The sequence below is a fragment of the Hoplias malabaricus genome, chromosome 2 (genome assembly GCF_029633855.1).
Source record: "Hoplias malabaricus isolate fHopMal1 chromosome 2, fHopMal1.hap1, whole genome shotgun sequence".
Classification (NCBI taxonomy): Eukaryota; Metazoa; Chordata; class Actinopteri; order Characiformes; family Erythrinidae; genus Hoplias; species Hoplias malabaricus.
Window position 1 is genome coordinate 67,840,628 of NC_089801.1, and position 25,505 is coordinate 67,866,132.

Sequence of the window (25,505 nt, forward strand, 5' to 3'; positions counted from 1 at the left end):
TAAAACAGCAGTTTGACATTTAAATAATTTAATTGATTTTAAAACATTTGATCTCTAATATATTGTCAATAAGACAAATGACATAGTCAAGTAATGCAGTAAGACCTTACCATCTCTTAATACAGTGTTTTGTAACAGTAAATTTCAGTCCATTTTCAGCTTAATTATATAAGTCTTATTATTGTCACTCTGTCTAAAATTTCTTTGAAGGTGCCTGTATGTATTTTCTTTTCACGTTACAATTTTTGTTTAGTCAGTTTACATACAAAACATCATGGCATAGTTTGGACCTCAATCAGTCCTCTGTTTTAGCTTCCATGTTTCCCACAAAGATTTTCCAATAGTTTGAGGTGCTAAAATAAGTTAAAATGTCATCTGAAAAAATCACAGTAAATTCCTAGGATTTAAGAGGTCAAAGGCTGTAATACAGTAATGATAAAATATTGATACTTATGCATTAACACTTCATTATCAAATTGTTCATTCCTGGTTTTCAAGCTCTCTCTCTCTCAGTTCGTCTTAATGAGCCTGGCCACAGACAGAAAAGCTTGCTGGAGTCCCAGTCCTTGTAAAGCACTGCATTCTTGGATCTCCCAGGACCTGTCTTTGATGCTATCCAAGTCCAGTTGCTGGGACACCTCATTGACACTCATTGCTCCTGGCAGGTCACATTTGTTCGCCAGGATCATCAAGGGCACATCTGCCATTTTGTGGTCGCTCAGAACATTCTTCAGACAGTGCTTGGCCTCCACTATCCTAGAAGGGTCACCAGCATCGACCACAAAGATCAAAGCCTCACTGTCCTCCAGGTAGTACTTCCAGTTAGCTCTCATACTCCCATGCCCACCTACATCCCAAACAGTCAAACCAACCTTTTTGTCCAGCTGCAACGTCACCACATTGAAGCCTATTGTGGGAGAGGTTTTCATGATGACCCCGCTGTGGATCTTGTACAGCAATGTGGTTTTCCCAGCTGAGTCCAGGCCCATCAGGACCACGTTCTGAGTCTTCAAGAACTTCTTTGAAAACACTGACCCCATTTTAAGCTTCTAGTTTGCCATAAATCATATATTGTCTAAGAAACAGGTTACTCCATGTCAGAATGATTTGCAAAAAGCAGAAAAAGCTTCAAAGAGGGCAATGTTCTCCAGGACTGTAATCACCTCAGGGCAATGGCACGCAAAAAAAAGATGTAACGACCTATAGGCTAGTTGCTGCTCTTCATGGTAGGTTGGCCTACCAGAGGCACCTTTCCCTAAATACCTCCACCATGTGATGTAGATAAACAGGTTTATCTACATTTTAAAATGAAGGTGCGTCCTCAGAATTTTGTTCATTACACAGTTTGTTTCTAGTAAATATTTAAGATGAAATATTCTTGTTCACCCCGACAAATGAACAAATGTAAATATAATTTTCAAGGGCAATTAACAAAGCTGACAATAAATAACTAAACATGACATGTTTAGTCATCAAAATAAATTACAGTAGATACATCACAGTGATTCTGACATTTATTTTAGAATGGTAAATGCAGGGCATTGGAAAGTAAAACAGCCCCAATTTTGTTTTTCATGGGTATTATACCACTCAGTATCATTTCAGTGTGTTTGTGGGGCTAAAATGTATGCTGAGTGAATATGGATATATGTAAATACACTGGTATTGTGACATCACAAGTACAATATTAATTTTTTGTTTGAATTTTAGTTTTTCTTCATCCTTTGGCTGTTCCCATCAGGGTTCGCCACAGCAGGTCAGTTGACCCACATTATCGATTTAGCTTGAACCCATAACCCCAGCCCCACTGTGCCGCCCACTATTAATTAGATTAATATATGTATTTTTAACAATTTCATATTAATTTGAAATATTTACATATAATGATTATTAAGAATATTTACAGACTTTGTTTCATAGGAAGTGAGATTTTTATAAAATGCAATAAAAACAGAAATTAGTAATTATTTTAAATTTTCATTTAATAGCATTGCACACAAAACAGAAACACATCGTGGACAGGGAATTAATCCATCACAGGGTATCACATTTACCCCTTCACCCATACACTCAGACAGTCACTAACACTGGACATTTTTGAATAACCAATCCACTGAGAATTGTGGAGGGAATCCATAGCACCTGGAGAAAACCTATGCAGACACAGGGAGAACACATTAAACTCTGCAAGAACTATGTCCCAAACCCCAGGACCCTAGAGCTTTGTGACAGCGGCACTACTTATGAATATAAAAGATATACAAGAAGAATCCACAAAAGAGTCTTTGCAAGCAAATATGGGTTGTGGCTCAGCACAATGTTCCAATCTTTAGGAGAGAATTATCAGACAAATATTCTTTAAAAAGAATATTTCTCAAAGCAAAATTGTAAATATTTATTATTGATAGCACACTAGCTGGGGCCTGTTCCCGCATTCACACAGTGAAATGGGTATTTGTTTTCCCAAATGTGAAACGTGATAGGTCTTTCGTACCAAATGGAATCTGGAGAACTTTCAGTACCAGGGTTGGGCTGGAAACCACTGTTAAATGTGTGAAACCTTTGAGCCCTCAGATGGCACTGCATGTGACACCGTCATGCTACTGTCATAAATATAGCCAAATGTGCTAGAGACTGATTTGGGAAATTAGGAAAAACATTGTTGGGGGGTGGTGTTGTGGGGGACAGACAGTGAGTTCTTTGTCCAGAAGATGAAAGTGTCCATCCACGTTATTCACTACTGAAAAGTGCAAACGTAAACATTTGTCATGGTACGGGTTGCACATAATATGGATGCAAGGAAACCTCTTTCCCTGGGAAATCCACGGTTGTTTTATCCTGTACATGCTACAACAGTCTGGCTTTGTACACACAGTGTGTCTGCCATCCGTCCAGTCCACTTGCACATTATGAAGAGGAAATCTGACAAATGTGGCCACAGACTACTGTCCAGCTAAAATCATGTATGAGACAAGAATGGGCAAAAAAGTCCAGAGATTGTACATTTGCTCTTTTACATATTTGTTACAGGACTTTTATTTTGTATAGTGATCTTATTTAGAGGAGGGTGACGTAGCTTGAAGTCACCCTCTCTCTGATTGGCTGGGCGAGGAGAGAGAGAGAGAGAGAGAGAGAGAGAGAGAGAGAGAGAGAGAGAGAGAGAGAGAGAGAGAGAGAGAGAGAGAGAGTGTGTGTGTGTGTGTGTGTGTGTGTGTGTGTGTGTTTACAGCAGTCGCTCTCCTCTCTCTCTCGGTCCGTGTTTAAACTGAGTCAGGCTCCTCCAGTCCCTGTAGGTAGGTCTGAGGTCTGTTTTGTTTGTAGACTGTCCTGTAGATGTCCTTTCCCTCGTCTCTCTCTCTCTCAGTTCTCCCGGTTCGCTGATGGAGCGCTGCTGTAGGTCAGTAAGACACAGCTAATCGAAACTTCATTAGAAGATACAGCAGTTAGATACATTACAGAGAGAAAGCCTGGCCAAATATCCGCTTTCTGCTTTCTGCTCCACTTTCATTTGTAAAGTGAACTGTGTTTGCTGCTGAGCACAACCTTAAAGTTTAAGCGTCTTTCTGTGTGTGTGTAAAACATGGAAACACAGTCTTGAGCTCCTTAGCTGGCTAGTCAGCTAAGTTATCAGCTAGCTTCCCTAGGTTAATTAAGGTTTGCCAGGCCAATTCAAGCAAACAAGCCGCGCAGGGTTAGACATCAGTCCAGCTGTGTTGTTGTTTATGTTTTGGACTGACGCTGGTGAATGTGGTTGGCCTGAGGTGTTTCTAGCAGTGACAGGTCAGCAAATACCACAGTGTGAGCTGTATGTGTGTTTACTGCCTCATTGTTTATTCCCACTCCTATCAGCTCTGCACTGAGTGTGTTTACTCTTTTTTTTCTTCAGCAGCTAACACACACAGCCTGGCCTTATCTTAGTGCCTGTGTGCCTTGTTTGACTTGCTATTTTGTGTTTGTAACGTTTCATTTATGCATCAGTGACTTAGGAAGAAAAGGTAAGTAAAAGTCCTTCGTCAGCCATCAAGCCAATTCCTAACAACTCGTCTATGTTCATCGTAACTACTTTATATCCAAGACAAAAGTCGTGGGATAGGTTTTTTAGATTTGTCTGAATCTAAAAACACAGCAGTTTCAAAGTGGAAGTGCTCAGCTATGCTATTTATTGCTTAATTTCCTCATAATATGTCTTCTAGCCTATAAACACTTCCACATGGACATTGATTTTCATTTTTCAGTGCCCGGTGCATCGTGTTTGCTCATAGAATTGCATACAAAAACCAAGCTTGCAACCAAGCCAAGTTAGATATGTTGCTGTTTTATTTATTTCTTTTTAAAAAAATGGATTATGAATAAACAAACATAGCCAAGACAGATATGATTATCTGTGAATGGTAAAGGCAAGCTCTTTCCAAAAAAGAATTGTTCACATGCTGGCCAGAAGGACAAAGCATACACATGACAATAGAAGACCTAGCATTGTGCAGGGAGACAAGGGAAGAGATTCCACTTAGCATTAGCAGTGGGTGAAAATTCATGTAACATGTTTTATCTCTTTAAATTAATCAGTATAAAGTAATTGTGTATTAACATTTGCAGAAAGTTTCATATTTAAAATCCTATACACTTCTTAAATCTAAGTCATATTATAATCAGACTAAATTAATCAGCCAGTGTCAAACTATTTGACCAAGATTTAGGCTATACATTCATGAAAGGACCATAAGTAGCATGACAAGAATTTCTACAGGATTTCTTACATTCACTGGTTTATAAAGCCAAATATCAGCAGCTCAGAACAGTTTACTATTTATTTTAAAAACCTGAGCATTACTATAATAAAAACATGTAACATTACTTATCACACGAAATTATATTATAATGGTCGGTACAGTGGTGCAGCAGGTAGTGTCGCAGTCACACAGCACAAGGGTCCTGGAGGCTGTGAGTTCAAGCTCCGCTCCGGTTGGCTGTTTGTGAGGAGTGTGGTGTGTTCTCCCTGTGTCTGCATGGGTTTCCTCCAGGTGCACCCACAGTTCAAAAAACACATGATAGGTTGATTGACAACTCAAAAGTGTCCGTAGGTGTGAGTGTGTGAGTGAATGCGTGAGTGTATGTTGCCCTGTGAAAAACTGGCACCCCCTCCAGGGTGGGTTCCCACCTTGCGCCCAGTGGTTCCAAGTAGGCTACGGACCCAAAGTGACCCTGAACTGGATAAGCGCTTACAGACAATGAATTAATGATATTATAAGTAGAGAAGTGTATAAATACAGTTAACCAGATTAGTGCAAGAAACATTTCGAGATGACTGTGTTTGGCTGATAATGTTGTCATAACTTTCAAACAGTGAATTACTATATTATAACGTATGGTACTAATTATTGATACATTTTATAGAATTTTAATAAGATTTATGGAGGTATACTATGCTTTCTTTTCTTGGTGCAGTACATCTTTGCAGTAGATGTGTGTTTACCAGCTCTTGATTGGAATTGCATTGCAAAAGTTGTCATCCTGCCAGCATTGGAAATCTAACATAAATTCTTATGCCGCAAGATGTGCTACATCTCCTTGTAAGTAGTACCTGTAAAATTTCTTATGGCTCCATAACATGTGTGAATATGTGTGTTTGTTCAGTGTCGGCAGTACCAGTAGCTGCAGCGTGTCGTCCAATAGCTGTGCTGCATCGGCCCCTGCCATTGCCCCCAAGGTTCTTTCCCCTTTCCCCCAGTGCATTGGTAGTGTAGCCATGGTCGATGTCAGCAAATGGCCCCTCTTCTCCCTGATGAGTGCACAGGAGATTGCCTCCGTACGGCAAGCTTGTGTGTTTGGAACATCTGCCAACGAAGCCATCTACATAACCCACGATGATGAGGTGAGTGAGCTAAAACAGTAGTAGCATACCTTCTTGTCTTCTTGTTCAGTAATACACCGTGGATATTCTACATAACCCTGTGGAAATGCCTGGATTATGTGATGTGAAAAAATAAGACCAAGATCAGATTGAATGTGACTCTGTGCAATTCAGTTGAAAAACTATCGGAAATAATTTAGTGGAGGACCTTTTTCAAAATAAAAACTAAAATAATGAGGTTGCGTAAGTGTGCACACCTTTTTATACTTGGCATGTGAATGTTCAGGATTAACCAGTCACATTCAGACTTGTTAAATAGCAGTCAGTACACAACTGCCATCAATTAAAGTGGTTCTGTTTAACCTCATGTTTTAGTGCAGCTGTTCTAGTAGCATGTCTTGATATTTACTTAATTGCACCTTAGTAAAAGTCATGGTCCACAACGAGTTACAACGCATCAATGGGATATTGATAAAAGGCATTAGATGGAAACACAGAGAAGACTGTCATCAACAAGTGGATAATAATAATTAATAAAAGAATTAATAAAAAGAAGAAAAATACTGCACAGGGAAGCTGCCCCCAAGAGGCTGACTGAAACATTAAAAGAGCTGCAGAAATATCAAGCAGGTGCTGGTTGTGTAATGCATGTGACAACAATGTTCTGTATATGTCACATGTATATGTCAGGGCTGTCTGGTAGAGTGGCAAGACGACCCTTACAAAGAAAAACATCCAAGCCAGTGACATTTTTCAAAAACCTACAAGAAGTCTGCCAAAGGGTTGTGGGAAAATATGTTATGGTCCGATGAGACCATAGTTAAAAAAGTTAAACATTTGGCCAGAATTCTGAAATGTATGTTTGGCGCTAAAATAACAACATGCATTACCAAAAAACTAAAAACAAACATACACATTGAAGCTATGGGGGTGGCAGCATTGAACTTTGGAGCCGTGTGCCTTCAGCTGGAACTGGGGCTTTGGTCAAAGTGGAGGGAATTATGAACAGATCCAAATATCAATCAGGTTTGCCAAAAAACCTTCTGGCCTGTGCTAGACAGGTAAAAATGAACAGGAGTTTCACCTTTCGACATTACGATAATCCAAAGCATATCTCCACATTGCCACAGAATGGCTTCACCATAAGAAGGGTGATATTTTGGGAAGGCCCAGCCAGAGTCCTATCTGAGGGGTGACCTAAAGGGGTGCACTTTAGATGCCCTTGCAATCTGACAGAGCATTGGCCCTATCATCGGGAGGGTGCCATTTCCATCTGAGGCTAGGAGTTTTAAGAGAGCACAAGTGGACCTTTTCTCTTTGGGTGGGTATGTGGCATGGGCCCCTCGCTCCTCTTATCACACGGCACTGAGCCAGCAGGCCCAGGCGTCTTGTCAACTGATGTGACAGACCTGGCAGTCTGTGTTCTCTTCCGGGGTGTAAGGCTGTCTGATGGCATTGAAAAGAGGTGGTAATTGATATTGCATGTACTTTTCCTCACCTTCCCTTGGTTACATCATGTGGAATAAGTGGGGTTTATATTAGAGACAATCACTGATTGAGTAAGGAAAAGAGTCCAAAAGAAGGCTGATCAATAACAGTAAATATGTGAATTATGTTATTTTCTAGAGAGCTATACAATGGGTGGCTTCCAGTGATACTTTTTCTACAATTTTCCTCCACGCCAGTTGTTGTGGATGTAGCGGTTTTTGTTGTTTTGTTTTGCAGGTGTACGTATTTGGACTGAACTGCAGTAATTGTTTAGGCACAGGTGACAGTCAGAGCACCATCGTCCCAAAAAAGCTGGACTGCCTTAGTGGGAAAAAGGTGGTCAGTCTCAGCTATGGGAGTGGACCACATGTGCTACTCACTACAGAGGGTAAAATGTTTTATAAACATTGTAGTTTTTCAGAATATTTGCATAACAAACATTGCTAAGGCAAATTTTCTTAATAGCACATAAAGTAAGGAAGTTTGTGTTTAATGGATTATTTCTTTGTTGTAACAATGCTTCTGGGCAATAAATCTCATGCCGTTTTAAAAGCCTGTTAATTTCCCCTTTTCAATGCCACATTTGTAAGGAACATGCGTTTGTGGGATGAGCCGTAGAGCTGAGTATGTGGGTTGCGCCCATGAAAAATTTGCCTAATCCTCTCTGCCAATGCCAAACAGGTTATTCAGCCATTGACTCGTTTGTTGTTTGGTGGACTGGATGATTGAAGTTTGAAGAAACAAGAACATATTGGCAATTTAACAATTTATTCATTTAACAAATAGGAGCCTCAGCAGTGTGTGGAAGAACCTTACACCGCCACAACAGCCTGGCACCTCCTCTTCATGCTGGTCACCAGCCTGGTCTCACACGGATGTACGATGGTATTCCATTCTTCAGCCAGCATTTTTCGCAAGTCAGCCGACATGGTTGTGTTGGTCACTCTGGCACGAACAGCACGCCCAAGCTGATCCCACAAGTGTTCAATAGGGTTAAGGTCAGGACGCTGATGGGCCATTCCATCCTCTGCACTCCCACTTTCTGGAGGTAGTCTCTGGTAAACCCCGCTCTGTGGGAGTGAGCGTTGTCATCTTTGAGGATAGAGTTCGGTCCCAGACTGTGGAGTTATGGGATTGCCGCTGACTGCAGAATTTCATCTCTATCTCTGCATTGAGATTGCCTCCAATGATGGCAAGCTTTGTTTTGCCAGTGAGGGAGATGCCACCCCACACCATCACACAGAATAAGCTGTTTGGCATTGGCAGAGAGGATTTGGCAAATTTTTCATGGGCGCAACCCACATACTCAGCTCTACTGCTCATCCCACAAATGCATGTTCCTTACAAATGTGGCAGCATTTAAAAGGGAAATTAACAGGCTTTTCAACTGTATAGGATTTATTGCTCAGAAGCATTGTTACAACAAAGTAATAATCTACCAAACACAAATGTCCTTACGTTTTGTGCTATTTTTATTAAACATCAGAATAAAGAGAAGGTCAAACAGTAAAATTGTCAATAAATCAGTGTTTTTATATAAAGAAATATTAACAGCCATGGTAAATATTATTAAATATTTTCTAATATTCAACCTGTCATGCCGTTGCTTAGACAGCACATTATGAATCATTATGTTAACGAAGATTATTTTACTGATGCATCATTTGCAGAGGGAGAGATGTATGCATGGGGACATAATGGCTATAGTCAGCTGGGCAATGGAACAACCAACCAGGGAGTGTCTCCACTGCTTGTGTCCACTAACCTGCAGAACAAGAGGGTGATTGAAGTGGCCTGTGGGTCCCACCACTCAATGGCCCTGACCCACGATGGGGAGGTGAGAAAAGTTGGGGGATGAACATAATATACATGTAGACTGTCTTATGTTACAGGGATGTTTTTAGGATGGTGGTGGATTTAAAGGAGTACTACAGCAGTCAGTTCAGACTTGCATGCTTCAGATATCTGCTACATGTGGTCAAATACTCTGGAAATAAGTTTCTTAATACATTGTAAAGACGCTTCGTCTTTTACCTTCTTGTCGTTGGATTGTAGTTATGACTGATCAGTACATTATCAGATTAAATGTAAATTAAAAGAACACAACATAATATTTTACTTTAATATTACAGCTTCAAAATGATTGTAATGCTTTACTTACCTCAAATTGGGAGAATCTGTCTTTGCTACTCTGGTCTCAGAACTCCAGAAACTACACTATGTAACCCATTGATTTCAGTACAGTGTTATAAAAATGAATTACACTAGGGGGAGCCCTAGGAACAAAAAAATCCCAAACCTTACCTAGTATATGAAATTTGTTAAGACTCTGCCCAGTGTAGTGGTTAATACAAACATTGATTCCTTTATTGCCACATTTCATTTTTAAATCCAGTAATCCTACGTCCCGTTCCCCTCTCTCTCACTTTTTCTTTCTCAGAAAATCCGATAGTGGGTTAGACACATGGGTTAGTTGCATATTAAAAGGCATTAGATAGGATTTGGGTTTGAAACACCTCAGAGTGCATGTGACAAAGGAGGCTAAGCTTAAAAGGCTTTTGTTCTGAGGCTTAAAACTAACATGTATGTGTTTCGTATTTCTTGTTAATCCTGAATTGTTGGCTTATTTGCATTTGTCTTATTCGTGCCAAACACAATTTCTTAGCATGCAGTTCTGTGATTCTGTATATACTTTCATATTATATTTCCACAAAAGGGACAATGGGCCACAGCTTTAGTTCAGTTCAGTTGTAAAAATATTAACAAGCCCCTGGGTGAAAGGAGCTCTCTGAGATTTAGCATTTTGCAGTGGAGATATTTTGAAAAGCACAGTCATCAGTTCAAAATAATTTGCAAAAAATGCAATTTAATAACATAGAAATGCTAAGAAATAGAACTTTCAAATTGAATAGACATTTCAAATTGAACAGTCTTTATCACTATTAGTAACAGAACTAGTAATATTGCAGTTCTTGCAGCATTTAAATATATTAATTTCAACAACAGGGCGGCGCGGTGGCGCAGCAGGTAGTGTTGCAGTCACACAGCTCCAGGGACCTGGAGGTTGTGGGTTCGACAGGGAAGTGACTGTCTGTGAGGAGTGTGGGGCGTGTTCTCCCTGTGTCTGCGTGGGTTTCTTCCGGGTGACTGTCTGTGAGGAGTGTGGTGTGTTCTCCCTGTGTCTGCGTGGGTTTCCTCCGGGTGACTGTCTGTGAGGAGTGTGGTGTGTTCTCCCTGTGTCCGTGTGGGTTTCCTCCGGGTGACTGTCTGTGAGGAGTGTGGTGTGTTCTCCCTGTGTCCATGTGGGTTTCCTCCGGGTGCTCCGGTTTCCTCCCACAGTCCAAAAACACACATTGGTAGGTGGATTGGCGACTCAAAAGTGTCCGTAGGTGTGAGTGTGTGTGTGTTGTCCTTCGCCCCCTTCAAGGTGTATTCCTGCCTTGCGCCCAATGACTCCAGGTAGGCTCTGGACCCTCCGCGACCCTGAACTGGATAAGCGGTTACAGATAATGAATGAACGAGTGAATTTCAACAACAAAATCCACACCTTTTTTAGTTCCATGAAAATTGTGAAGGCCCTAACTATACTCCTTTGCAGTAAATCACTACAAGAAATATCTCATGTGTATTATTGTATGTATTTGTCTGTGAATTAAGATGTGTTTGAGCAGTTTGAATATAATACGTTTAATGTAATTTCATAAACTGGTTTATTTTACTTTTATATTTAGTGTCTAAAATGGAAAATAAACATGACATTTTCAATTTCATATTATCAGCAGGTTTATTATTCACTCATTAATGGATTTGTTTGTTTATGAAATATGTGTTTCTTCATTCCCATGCTGTTGTTCTGTAAGGTGTTCGCCTGGGGCTATAATAACTGTGGTCAGGTGGGATCAGGTTCCACTGCCAACCAGCCCACACCACGTAAAGTCTCCAACTGCCTCCAGAGCAAAGTAGTGGTCAGCATAGCCTGTGGCCAGACCTCCTCCATGGCTGTGTCGGACAATGGAGAGGTAAAAAGAAAAAACGCTGGCATTCTTTCTTTAAACCGGTGGAGTTCACGTAACCTAAAAGGCATTTACTTGGCCTAGAGAAAATCCTTTGTTTTGACTGTGACGTAGGATTGATTGACTTTGTCTTTATACGTGACCTTTGGGCCTCCATTCAGATTACTAGAAGTGAATGAAATATGTTTTCAAACAAACATAAGCAAGATTGTGAGGCATAAGAGCGATGTGTTGTTGACACACTTCCAACTGAAATGTTCAAATCTTTTGTATTAATTATAACAGCATGTGTTTTTGTGTTTTATTTTGTCTAGGTGTATGGGTGGGGCTATAATGGTAATGGACAGCTTGGTTTGGGGAATAATGGGAATCAGCTGACTCCATGTCGTCTTGCAGCGCTGCAGGGTCTCTGTGTTCTACAGGTAAGAAAGATGTCTTAAACCCTCAGACAAAAAGTACAATACAGGTACATTATGTTCCTAAAGTTACAAAATGTGTAAATGTACCTTTAATTATGCATCAGTGAGTTTTAGAGTCCAGTTGTGTTCCCTAAAGGTACATTACATTCGTGTGAATATTTGTAAGTTTTCGTTACAGAACTGTGTAAAATAAAAGTACATAATATATGTCCTGGAGATAAAATTGGGTGTATGAAACCAAAACAACTTAAAAATCTACCAGTATTATAGAATCATCATCATCATCATCATCATCTTCTTTGCCGTTTAATCTATTTCAGCGTCACTGTAGTATCATAGAATATTTTACAATAATGTTTCCTAACTGAAGGTACTGAAAATGTACTCTAGAGGATACCACCACAGTGACATTTTTTTCAGTGTACATACACCGTTGTGTCCCACTGGAGTGTATAAACCATACATAATATTCATTCATTCATTCATTGTCTGTAAGCACTTATCCAGGTCAGGGTCGCGGTGGGTCAAGAGCCTACCTGGAATCACTGGGCACAAGATAGGAATACACCCTGGAGGGGGCGCCAGTCCTTCACAGAGCAATACACACATTCACTCGCACACTCACACCTACGGTCACTTTTGAGTCACCAATCCACTTACCAACGTGTGTTTTTGAACCATGGGAGGAAACCGGAGCACCTGGAGGAAACCCACGCAGACACAGGGAGAACACACCACACTCCTCACAGACAGTCACCCGGAGGAAACCCACTCAGACACGGGGAGAACACACCACACTCCTCACAGACAGTCACCCGGAGGAAACCCACGCAGACACAGGGAGAACACGCCACACTCCTCACAGACAGTCACCCGGAGGAAACCCACGCAGACACGGGGAGAACACACCACACTCCTCACAGACAGTCACCCGGAGGAAACCCACACAGACACGGGGAGAACACACCACACTCCTCACAGACAGTCACCCGGAGGAAACCCACGCAGACACAGGGAGAACATACCACACTCCTCACAGACAGTCACCCGGAGGAAACCCACGCAGACACAGGGAGAACACACCAGTCACCCGGAGCAGGACTCGAACCCACAACCTCCAGGTCCCTGGAGCTGTGTGACTCCATACATAATAGAAAACTGAAATATTTGATTATATCAGACGCTGGTTACATTTTTTACATGCAGTACGGTGCAGAAGTCTTAGGCACCTTAGATAATTTTATATATTTAAATTAAAGCCTTCTCAGTGAGCGTGGGGCTTGTATACAGTTATATATAATCACAGCAAATACAAAAACAATAATAATGTAAAACAAATAATAAATATAAGAACTTTTTTTTCTATAAAGTAGTAGGTGTGAGTGAGTTTGAAGAACAATGTTTTGTTCAGATTCTCCTTGATTGAATGAATTTGTTAAATCAACAGCACACATTATTTAAAATCATTATTTATTACCCGCTAAAACTAGGTATTGGATGATAACCTCAAATAACCACATAATACGAACTTCAAAAGGAGAAGTTTGGAAAAAGTTCAAACAGCACACAGAGTATCACACTTACTGAAATGAGTGACTGTGTGTGTCGCCCTGTGAAGGACTGGTGCCCCCTCCAGGGCGTATTCCTGCCTTGTGCCCAGTGATTCCAAGTAGGCTCTGGACCCACCGCGACCCTAAACTGGATAAGCGGTTACAGATAATGAATGAATAATTACTGGTGCCTGTATCTATTAAACAACCACACTACTCTTCAAAAAAATCTTAATCTTTTCAAAAGTGTTGTTCAAAACTGTTGTTGCTTGTAAAACATCAGTATAACTTTAAAAATATACATAAGTATGGGGAAAAAGAGCTAGATTTTTCAAAAACATTGAAGGTTAAATTTTGCAGATAAATACAAACTGGATTCCAAAAAAGTTGGGACACTAAACAAATTGTGAATAAAAACTGAATGCAATGATGTGGAGGTGCCAACATCTAATATTTTATTCAGAATAGAACACAAATCACAGATCAAAAGTTTAAACTGAGAGAATGTATCATTTTAAGGGAAAAATATGTTGTTTAAAAATTTCATGGCGTCAACAAATCCCCAAAAAAGTTGGGACAAGGCCATTTTTTACCACTGTGTGGCATCCCCCCTTCTTCTTACAACACTCAACAGACGTCTGGGGACAGACCAGTTTCTCAAGTTTAGAAATAGGAATGCTCTCCCATTCATGTCTAATACAGGCCTCTAACTGTTCAATCGTCTTGGGCCTTCTTTGTCGCACCTTCCTCTTTATGATGCGCCAAATGTTCTCTATAGGTGAAAGATCTGGACTGCAGGCTGGCCATTTCAGTACCCGGATCCTTCTCTTACGTTGCCATGATGTTGTGATTGCTGCAGAATGTGGTCTGGCATTATCTTTTTGAAAAATGCAGGGTCTTCCCTGAAAGAGATCACGTCTAGATGGGAGCATATGTTGTTCTAGAACCCTCTCTGTATTAATGGTGCCTTTCCAGACACGCAAGCTGCCCATGCCACAAGCACTCATGCAATCCCATACCATCAGTGATGCAGGCTTCTGAACAGAGCGTTGATAACAACTTGGGTTATCCTTGTCCTCTCTGGTCCGGATGACATGGCGTCCCAGTGTTCCATAAAGAACTTCAAATCATGACTCATCTGACCACAGAACAGTCTTCCATTTTGCCACACTCCATTTTAAAAGACCCCTGGCCCAGTGCAAACGTCTGAGCTTGTGGAGCTTGCTTAGAAAGGGCTTCCTCTTTGCACTGTAGAGTTTCAGCTGGCAACGGCGGATGGCATGGTGGATTGTGTTCACTGACAATGCTTTCTGGAAGTATTCCTGAGCCCATTCTGTTATTTCCTTGACAGTGGCATTCCTGTTTGAGGTGCAGTGACATTTAAGGGCTCGGAGATCACGAGCATCCAGTAGAGTTTTACGGCCTTGACCCTTACGCACAGCAATTGTTCCAGATTCTCAGAATCTTTTGATGATGTTATGCACGGTTGATGATGATAACTTAAAAGTCTTTGTTATTTTACGCTGGGTAACACCATTCTGGTATCGCTGCACTATCTTTCGGTGCAACAATGGTGGAATTGGTGATCCTCTTACCATCAATTGACCTAATTAGTGTTAATTGGTCTTCCAGCTGTTCGTTATATGCTCAATTTCCTTTTTCCAGCCACTTATTGCTACTTGTCCCAACTTTTTTGGGATTTGTTGACACTGTGAAATTATGAATCAACATATTTTTCCTTTAAAATGTTACATTTATTCAGATTAAACTTTTGATCTGTCATCTATGTTCTATTACGAATAAAATATTGACATTTGCCATCTCCACATCATTGCATTCAGTTTTTATTCACAATTTGTTTAGTGTCCCAACTTTTTTGGAATCCGGTTTGTAGATAAATAACTCTGCAATGGTGATTATTTAAGTGTAGTACTTTAATTAATGTAATAAATTGTCCGTTCAGTGCTTCTGTGTCAACAAATTATACATGTTGTTCTGCCTCTTGCATTGAAACCTTTATGTACATCACTGTTACAAACCTGAGAAGCTATGTGCTTCTCCTGTGGGATCCAGCATATTAATTTTCATTGCATTCATTTATACCATCTGTTGTAGATTGCGTCTGGTTACGCCCACTCACTGGCACTAACAGACGAAGGGCTTCTGTATGCGTGGGGAGCCAACACTTATGGTCAGCTCGGTACAGGCAACAAGAGCAACCAGCTAAGTCCTGTTCAGGTCATGGCAGAGAAAGAGAGGTGATTATTTTTGTTTGTTTTATTTCAGTGTTTTCCTCTTCCCTTTTTATTTTTATTTTGTCCTTTTTAAAAATTATTTATTTATTTATTTATATATTTATTTAAATATTTTTAACAGCCTGCTTTTTGCATTTTACCCACTTAGTACCACAGACATATTTGAAATGAAATAAATAAATTCTAAACAAACAAACAAATCAAGAAATGAGTACCAAGATTATTGTAAATATAAAAATATATAGGTATGTATATTTATATTTATAGAATATGTATATTATATAGGAATTCTATATTAAATTATGGGCAGCACGGTGGTGCAGCAGGTAGTGTCGTAGTCACACAGCTCCAGGGACCTGGAGGTTGTGGGTTTGAGTCCCAGTCCGGGTGACTGTCTGTGAGGAGTGTGGTGTGTTCTCTCTGTGGCTGCGTGGGTTTCCTCCGGGTGACTGTCTGTGAGCAGTGTGGTGTGTTCTCCCTGTGTCCGCGTGGGTTTCCTCCGGGTGACTGTCTGTGAGGAGTGTGGTGTGTTCTCCCTGTGTCTGTGTGGGTTTCCTCTGGGTCACTGTCTGTGAGCAGTGTTGTGTGTTCTCCCTGTGTCCGCGTGGGTTTCCTCCGGGTGCTCCGGTTTCCTCCCACAGTCCAAAAACACATGTTGGTAGGTGGATTGGCGACTCAAAAAAGTGTCCATATATGTGTTGCCCTGTGAAGGACTGGCGCCCCCTCCAGGGTGAATTCCTGCCTTGCGCCTAATGACTCAAGGTAGGCTCTGGACCCACCGTGACCCTGAACTGGATAAGCGGTTACGGATAATAAAAAAAAAAAAAACAGATAATTATGTAGATACATGATATATACATTTCTCTCTTTTTTATAATATTGCTCTTCATTTTTGATACAGTTCTGTGAGTTTACTTGGTGTGTGTGGAACTTGAAGCTGAGTCCTTAGTGTGGTAATGAGGTCATGTCGAGTTAATAATGAAGGATGTTGTGTGCGTGGCCATTTGAGGCATCAGCAATGCTCTGCATTGTTGCATCCTTGAACCATTTCCTGTCAGCCTGCTGGGGAGTTTCCCACTCTTCCTGTTGTGATTTTTCCTGTTTGAGTGTCCTGTGATGGAAATACTTAAAGGGCCCATTCAAATTGACCCTTGAGATATTTACCCCCACAGAACCCATTTTCAGTTGGGGCACTTTCTAAAAATCCAGTAAAACCTGAAATCTGTAATTAGTTAATTCAGTTGAACATTTGTTTAACAGACATAAAGACAAAGAATAGATTTTCAGTATTTTCAGTCACAAACATAAAGGCAACATTGTGGGGAAATGTTGTTCTCTCGTTTGTTTACATTCAAAAGCTCTGAGTCTTGTAAGTTAGAACGGAATTACCTCAGAGACTCGTAACTCAAGTTGTTTAGTTTTGCAGTACTTTCTCTTTTATTTTCATGCAGTTTTTTGATTTAGAATCGTGAATGTGGCCTTTAATTCTATTTGTTAAATGTAAACAAATAGAAGAATTGATGCCTACAACACACTAAAAAAAGCAGCTGGGACAGGACACATTTATCACATGTCTCTCCAAAATGGCAGTATAAAACTTCATGTCAATTGTACCCTAACATATAAGCAGATGACAGATGCACCCCGTGACATCACAGATGCTGTTTTGCACTTTTCGTTAATAAAAGTCTGGATGGGCATTTTTATATTTGGCATGTCCGTTTTTCCCCGAAGTTGAGTCGTAGTCTTGGATGACAACAGAACAATTTTCGTCTGGTAGATGCTCCTTATATATTCAGTCTTGATGACATCACCTGTTACCAGTACAACAGCTAACTCTAGATCCATCTAGAACTGTTACATTTCAGGTTTTTTTTTTCGCCACTTTCCCAACTTTTTGGAGTGTATTGAAGGCATCACATTCTGGTTTTTTTTAACTACATTCTGGTTTCCTCCGGGTGACTGTCTGTGAGGAGTGTGGTGTGTTCTCCCTGTGTCTGCGTGGGTTTCCTCCGGGTGACTGTCTGTGAGGAGTGTGGTGTGTTCTCCCTGTGTCTGCGTGGGTTGCCTCCGGGTGACTGTCTGTGAGGAGTGTGGTGTGTTCTCCCTGTGTCTGCATGGGTTTCCTCCGGGTGACTGTCTGTGAGGAGTGTGGTGTGTTCTCCCTGTGTCTGCGTGGGTTTCCTCCGGGTGCTCCGGTTTCCTCCCACAGTCCAAAAACACACGTTGGTAGGTGGATTGGCGACTCAAAAGTGACCGTAGGTGTGTGTGTGTGTGTGTGTGTGTTGCCCTGTGAAGGACTGGCACCCCCTCCAGGGTGTATTCCCGCCTTGCGCCCAATGATTCCAGGTAGGCTCTGGACCCACCGCGACCCTGAACTGGATAAGGGTTACAGATAATGAATGTAAAAAAATGTAATGTGGTCTTGGTATTTGTTTATTAAGGAGTTATGCTTGTAAAAGTTGTAGCTCTTAACTTGTTCTCACTGTTAGTTGTGTTTGTGAGGTCAGCTGCTTCTTTAAATATCTTTGTTTGTCTTGAAGTGAGTTTATTCTTCGCTCTGTTTTCCTTTTCTTCACCTCCCTTCCGCTACTGCCCCCATTCCCCGCCACCACCTGTGCTCCTTCCCTTTCCTCCTTTTTTGCACTTCTCCCCTCCTCTTACTCCTCTTTATTTATCCTCATTTGTTCAGGATTGTGGAGATAGCTGCCTGCCACTCCACGCACACCTCAGCAGCAAAGACTCAGAGTGGTCAGGTGTACATGTGGGGTCAATGTAGAGGCCAGTCCATCGTCCTGCCCCACCTCACACACTTCTCCTGCACCGACGACGTCTTTGCCTGCTTTGCCACGCCCTCTGTCATGTGGAGGCTGCTGTCAATGGGTGAGTCTGGGTTGTTGTTTTTTGTTGTTGTTGTCTCTGCCCTTCCCTGACGTGTAGGACTGTCTGTATTGGGCTGGAGTCAACTACAAATCACTTTAAAAATGTCAACTAATCCCTGATGATTTGTGTGATGTTTATTTGATGATTTTTGGAGTTTAATCCTGACTTAATTAGGAGAGATTTAATGAAGCAGCAGGATTGTTTTTTCATCATCTAGATAAGCTACCAAGAATCAAGGAGAAATGAAGTGTATTTTTGAACAGCCCTTGCTTCTTGCTCAGGGTATTCATCCTGTTTAGAAATGGTGCAGCATGAAATAGAATGGAATTAGTGAGATGCAGGTGGATTACCTGAGCCAAAAGCAAGGACTGTTCACTAAGATTTCTGACAAAGAACTTAGCAAGTTTAGAAATTAATTTTAAACACTACTACATCTGTTTAATTTGTGTGTGGAGCTGACTATTACATTGTTATAATTCTCAGAACACATCCATCCTTGTGTTCACTAACACAACTGTTGTTTTTTTAGAGCACGATGATTTCTTGACTGTGGCCCAATCTCTGAAGAAAGAGTTTGACAGTCCTGAGACGTCAGACCTCAAATTTAGCGTAGATGGCAAATACATTCATGTCCACAAAGCAGTGCTCAAAATCAGGTGCCTTCTCACTTCACTTCAGTTCACTGTGATGATAGTATGAGTGGCTTCTATGTTGTTCCAAGATTAATTTTGGAGTTTAGTGCAAAAACAATATCTTACATTTTAGTGTGATACTTTCCCTGACTTTTTATTTTGCAAACATTGTCCTTCTGTGGTGCATATGAGGTGACAGGATGGTCTGTACATTATATCGCCAAAAGTATTTGCTGCCTTCGCATGCATATGAACTTGAATGACATCCCATTCTTAATACAAAGGGTTAAATATGTTGTCAGCCCACCCTTTGCAGCGATAACAGCTTCAACTCTTCTGGGAAAGCCTTCCACATGGTTTAGGAGTGTGTTTATGGGAATTTGACAATTCTTTCTGAAGCCCATTTGTGAAGACAGGTGTACTACTTCATGGCTGAGTTGCTGTTGTTCCCAGTCACTTCCACCTGCTTGTAATACCACTGACAGTTTACTGGACTTGTTGAACGGGCGGCATCTTATCACAGCACCATGCTGGAGTTCCCTGAGCTCATGAGAGCGATCCATTCTTTCAAAATTGTTAAATAGTTAATTGAAGCAGTCTGTAAAGCAGTGCCCAGGTGCTTGGTGTTATACACTTGTGGTTGGAACACCTGTATTCAGTTATTTGGATGGGTGCGTGAATACTTTTGGCAATGTAGTGTACATTGACATCGTCAAACTGTCAAAATTCACTGGAAGAGATGTCTAAAACACGATAAGGGACTCTTCATTTTCTTTCAATGCTTTCTTTGGATGTGTAATTCATATCCTTTTTGTTTGGCAATTAATTGATATTTCTGTATACACATAACACTGCTGTAAATGTTGCTGTTGTTTGAGTGGCTGTTGATATTGCTGTTGCTGAATCATATGTCTGTATTACAGATGTGAACACTTCCGCTCCATGTTTCAGTCACATTGGAACGAAGACATGAAGGAGGTCATAGAGATCGATCAGTTCTCTTATCCCGTTTACCGCTCCTTCCTTGAGTTTCTTTACACCGACACTGTGGATCTTCCTCCAGAAGATGCTATTGGTAAGTTGCACCCTTTGCATCTGTAGCAAAATAAAGTGTTGTTCTTGCTCAACCCCCTCAAACTTCGATCCATGACATGCCTTCCCAAACCTGCCTACTCTGCGCTGTTGTTCTTGTCCAACATATAAAATTATAATTAGAATTGTATTTTTATATAATTTGGCACAGGAGATTAGGAGATTTAAAAAGCTATTTATCCAAGCAATGCATGTTTATTTGCTAAAAAAACAACAACAAATAACACCCAACAATGGAATCAAACCAAATAGCATTATTCCAGTGTGATACTCTGTGTGTGAATGTGTTGGTTTAAATTTTTCCAAATCTCTCGTTGTGGAGTTCGTATTATTTGAGGTTATCATCCAATACCTAGTTTTAGCGGGTAATAAATAATGATTTTAAATAATGTGTGCTGTTAATCTAACAAATTCATGCAATCAAGGAGAATCTGAACAAAACTTCCTGTGTCTGCGTGGGTTTCCTGCAGGTGACTGTCTGTGAGGAGTGTGGTGTGTTCTCCCTGTGTCTGCGTGGGTTTCCTCCGGGTGACTGTCTGTGAGGAGTGTGGTGTGTTCTCCATGTGTCTGTGTGGGTTTCCTCCGGGTGACTGTCTGTGAGGAGTGTGGTGTGTTCTCCCTGTGTCTGTGTGGGTTTCCTCCGGGTGACTCTCTGTGAGGAGTGTGGTGTGTTCTCCCTGTGTCTGCGTGGGTTTCCACTGGGTGACTGTCTGTGAGGAGTGTGGTGTGTTCTCCATGTGTCTGCGTGGGTTTCCTCCGGGTGACTCTCTGTGAGGAGTGTGGTGTGTTCTCCCTGTGTCTGCGTGGGTTTCCTCCGGGTGACTCTCTGTGAGGAGTGTGGTGTGTTCTCCCTGTGTCTGCGTGGGTTTCCTCCGGGTGACTGTCTGTGAGGAGTGTGGTGTGTTCTCCCTGTGTCTGCGTGGGTTTCCTCCGGGTGACTGTCTGTGAGGAGTGTGGTGTGTTCTCCCTGTGTCTGTGTGGAATTCCTCCCACGCTCCAAAAACACACGTTGTTAGGTGGATTGGTGACTCAAAAGTGTCCGTAGGTGTGAGTGTGTGAGTGAATGTGTGAGTGTGCGTGTTGCCCTGTGAAGGACTGGCGCCCCCTCCAGGGTGTATTCCTGCCTTTCGCCCAATGATTCCAGGTAGACTCTGGACCCACCGCAACCCTGAACTGGATAAGGGTTACAGATAATTAATGAATGAATGTGTTTACTGTGATTATATATGATTTTATACAAGCACCACGTTCACTGAGAAGGCAATATTTTAAATATATTTAATTATCTTAGGTGCCTAATAGAAATATTTTATATATATTTTGCACAAACAAAGCCATGAGACATCTCAAATGGCAGCAGACAGTGAGCATCTGGTGACATCAGTAAGTACTGACCAGTGTTGTGGCAGTTGAGCCCTGATTCGCTTTGCTACTGTTATTTACATAATATGATTTGATAAAATGTGACTAGCATGTCTTTCTCTGCAGGACCTTTGCCTGCTGATTTACTTCCAGAGATGGCCTATAAATGTTCAACCCAGCCCCACACAGCAAGCACTTACATGACCACATTATACTGCAAACTGCAGCATAATGAGTAAACAGCTAATAGTGCTTCAGGATATTCTCACTCTGGTCATAGTCACGCATGAATTTTTATACTATTTATTGTTTAATGATTATTTGGATACATCTTTTTATGATCTTTTTTATTTAATTTTGTAAAGTTTTATAATGCATCAGTGATTGATCTTTTTATTAAAATCAATTAATGGAACTTTTTGGCCATCACAACTCCATCACAAGGGGGTGATATTCAATGCATTGCATCAAACACAGTCTGTCAATGAGCATTTTCTTCTCTCTGCAGGTCTGCTGGATCTAGCCACCTCATACTGTGAGAACAGGCTGAAGAGGCTTTGTCAGCACATAATAAAACGAGGAATCACTGTGGAGAACGCCTTTTCCTTATTGTCTGCTGCAGTCAGATACGATGCTGAGGTATAACTAACCATTGGACTATAATCCTCATTATATCCTTGTAATCCTTATCCTCAACTTAGTGAAAAAGATTGAACATTGTAAACATTACACAATTTATATGTAAAATTATAAATTTATATATATATACGTTAATCCCTCGCTACTTCACGGTGCATCTTTCGCAGATTCCCTACTTCGTGGGTTTTTTCAAGGGCGCTTATGGCTGCTATATCGCGGATATTGAGGGGAAAATCTAGGAAAACCGTGGAAGATGAATAGCCAAACGTATTTTTATTATTTACGTGTATTAGACTGGGCCTGTAGGTGACAAAAGATATTTCAATGGTATTTCTTACGTACATGTATTGTTCACGTCCACATCCGAGTGAAATGTACTTACGCTAAATCACAGCTTAGGAATGACTCTATTAAAGAAACTGGTGGGATATCACATGTAGTTCCAGCTGAAAAACATTAGAGAATGACTGTTTAATGCAAAGGGTGGGTTGTTAACAGTAACAGGGAGGGTTTTAAAAGTCCAAATACTCGTTAAATACATAATAAATATCTTTCCTCTACTTTGCAGAAATGTGTTTTTCGCGGGTGGTCTTGGAACACATCCCCCGCGAAAAACGAGGGATCACTGTATATATTTCAAAATATTTAAATTATTTGTTAATGTAAGTTTTTCAAATACATCATACACATAATGCGTCGTAAAATGATTTATAATAATTCACCACAATTTGATTAACATTTATGAAGAAGCAAGAATTTTGCATTTTAAATGATATGGCACAATAAATAATAATATTTAATATGACACAGGACAAGAAACAACTAGAAATTATGTTTTGATATCAGCTTGACTTCACAAGTCATTAAAAAAGCATTGTTTGGTTTTGTCTGAAATACTTCAAACCCCCAGTTTATGGATAAATACTGTCTTGTTTTGTGTTTTGTGTTGTAGCCTGACTAATGGTTAAGTAATCCATGTGTGGGGGGAAATACACAAGGCTTATGATTTACTGTAGTACATTATAAGGACATCAAAACATCAGCCATTAAATCCAGCTTCAAAGGATACATTAGCTTTCATCTTAAGGGAACACCAGAACCTCTGAAAACTTGACATGAAGGCGAGCGTGTTTTTTCAGTTGTTCTCGATTGTGTCTCAATTGTTCAAATTGCCCTTGGCCCAGTTTTGCAGTTATATTTAGTGAGAACCAAGTAAAATAACGTATTTTATTTGCAGATAAGCCACTTTCACATACGTTGATCTCAGTTTGTGATAAATATCTCTCTATTCCTCCAGGACCTGGAGGAGTTCTGTTTCAAGTTCTGCGTGAACCACCTGACTGAGGTCACCCAGACTGCAGCGTTCTGGCAGATAGATGGAAACATGCTTAAAGAGTTTATCTGCAGGGCCAGCCGGTGTGGGGCCTTCAAAAACTGACCCGTTAGCATCGTGCTAGCACCTCGCGTGCTCACTCAAGAGTTCGCCTACGAGTCAAGAGTCTCTCCGTTACTGCAAGCAGTCATCCAAACCACTAGATATCACTATTACTTGTTGCAGAAGCACAGATCGAGCAGAAGACACTGCGGATGGGAAGCTGCTTTATGCATCTGAAGTGCACGTCTTGACCAGATGGATTCTAAGTCATTCCAGTGGCATCAGCTCAGCCAGGCAGATTTCCATGCATTGTTAGAAGACTTCTTGCTGATTTCCCTTCTAAATCATGGGTAAAAGTACCCACGGACACACGTTCATATATCCACAGGCACCTTCTTCAAGTAGTTGTATGCAACTATAGAAATCATTGAGTATAAATATCAGGAATTATGCATCTCTGCATTTAACTTAATAACACTTGATATGGGTCTTTTGGCAGTTATGATCTGTAGGTCATGCTTCAGGGCTCGTCTGTTACAGGTACTCTGCAGGTCAAAGTTCTGTGTTACATATTAAAAACTCCCTAGCTGTGGAGCTGATCTGTTACTGTGTGTGTCATACAGATTGTTTAACTTTACAAATATAGTTTGGTTGTTATGTTGTCATTATATTATAACACTAGATGGCAGTGCTTGTGCTCTGCTTAGGGTTGTATACAGTAACTATGTTGCAGAACTTATACGACATTTTTATTTCTCTCTCTCATTTCCTTTGGCAGTGTTACTGGGGCAGATTACTGGTTTGGTGCAGGGCATCTTGTATTTTTATTTTTATTTATTTATTTTTTTTTTTACAAATTGTGTGCAGATAATGTAGGTTTACTGCAACCTAAAAAATGTATGTTATCTTCTGAAATTGGTGGGACAGCAACAGCATGGGAATCTCGAGTCTTAAACTCTCAAATAGACCATTCCTACAAAAAGAAACCCCAAAAAAACCCACTATAAACCTGCTATTTTGAAGTGGCTCGCTGTTCACAGTAGCACTTTCTTTAGATTAATTCTTTGTCATTGTTAGTTTACTTGTTGTTCACATGGAAAATGTTACTGGGGTATCTCCACTGAAAATTGTTCATCTACAACCAGAGTTAATCATCATCCACATAAGACAAATGCACTTGGGTCTAGTGCTTGGCTTCAGTGGATTATCAAAAGGGACTTCCCTTTGACCGATGCCTTTGTAAGATTCTTGTAACATGGTACTTCGGGGGGTATTTCACAAAGGAGGATTTCTCGGTTAGCCAGAAAAGCCTAAGCCCACGGTTGAGGACTGTTCAGAAGCAATGTCTCTCAGCTCTTTTACTATTGGACAGGCTTAACTGTGGGCTCTGGCGAAATCGTACTTTGACGAATACCCACAGAGGTTTAAATATATTAATATTCTGTGACTTTGTTTACTGATGTGGGAATTGTAGCAGAGGGCGATGTCTATTGTTTGTGTACAGGTCTGCTGGTGATGACACATGAATATTGGGAAAACATGCATTAGCTTTACAGAGAGCTGTGGCACTTACTTATAGCTAATTTAAATTGACAGCTCTTTGTCTCTTTAACATTCCTAATTTCTTGAGTACAATGTCATCAAATATCAGCATGAAATTTAAACTATTTAGCCATCTGCTAAATGCCAGTAAAATTCCGATCTCATTACGCATTCCCAGCTTTGTGCCCTATCAAATTAAATTTGGATTTACGCACAAATGCCCCACTATTGAATTTTGGACTGCTCATGTGTAGAAATAAAGTGTATATTTATTATTGTATAGTTTTTTGCACTATGTTTGAGAGATGATTTATCTGCTTAGAAATGCAACAGCATCATATCATGACGAAAATAAAGCTTTTCATTACTGTTTGGGTATGTTGTTTTCTTACGGTCTTTTCTTT

At 40.6% G+C, this 25,505-nt stretch overlaps 2 protein-coding genes across 3 annotated transcripts; one reads left to right on the plus strand and one right to left on the minus strand.

The window, feature by feature from the left end:
* Positions 1-40: 40 nt before the first annotated feature.
* On the minus strand, positions 41-1,163 carry arl11 (ADP-ribosylation factor-like 11). The gene has a single exon (XM_066662261.1). The coding sequence runs from the start codon at positions 1,038-1,040 to the stop codon at positions 510-512; it is 531 nt and encodes a 176-aa protein (XP_066518358.1). The 5' UTR covers positions 1,041-1,163; the 3' UTR covers positions 41-509.
* A 2,037-nt stretch (positions 1,164-3,200) lies between these two features.
* Positions 3,201-25,465, plus strand: rcbtb1 (regulator of chromosome condensation (RCC1) and BTB (POZ) domain containing protein 1). 2 transcript variants are annotated; one of them, XM_066661362.1, is made up of 12 exons: positions 3,201-3,293; positions 5,635-5,872; positions 7,577-7,727; positions 9,010-9,176; positions 11,200-11,358; positions 11,667-11,774; positions 15,437-15,579; positions 18,269-18,459; positions 18,989-19,115; positions 20,015-20,166; positions 22,054-22,184; positions 23,482-25,465. In XM_066661362.1, the coding sequence occupies exons 2-12, from the start codon at positions 5,747-5,749 to the stop codon at positions 23,620-23,622; spliced, it is 1,596 nt and encodes a 531-aa protein (XP_066517459.1). In that variant the 5' UTR covers positions 3,201-3,293; positions 5,635-5,746; the 3' UTR covers positions 23,623-25,465. The 2 variants fall into 2 exon arrangements, with proteins under 2 accessions (XP_066517459.1, XP_066517458.1); XM_066661361.1 differs by having other exon boundaries at positions 3,275-3,397.
* The last annotated feature ends 40 nt before the right edge of the window (positions 25,466-25,505 follow it).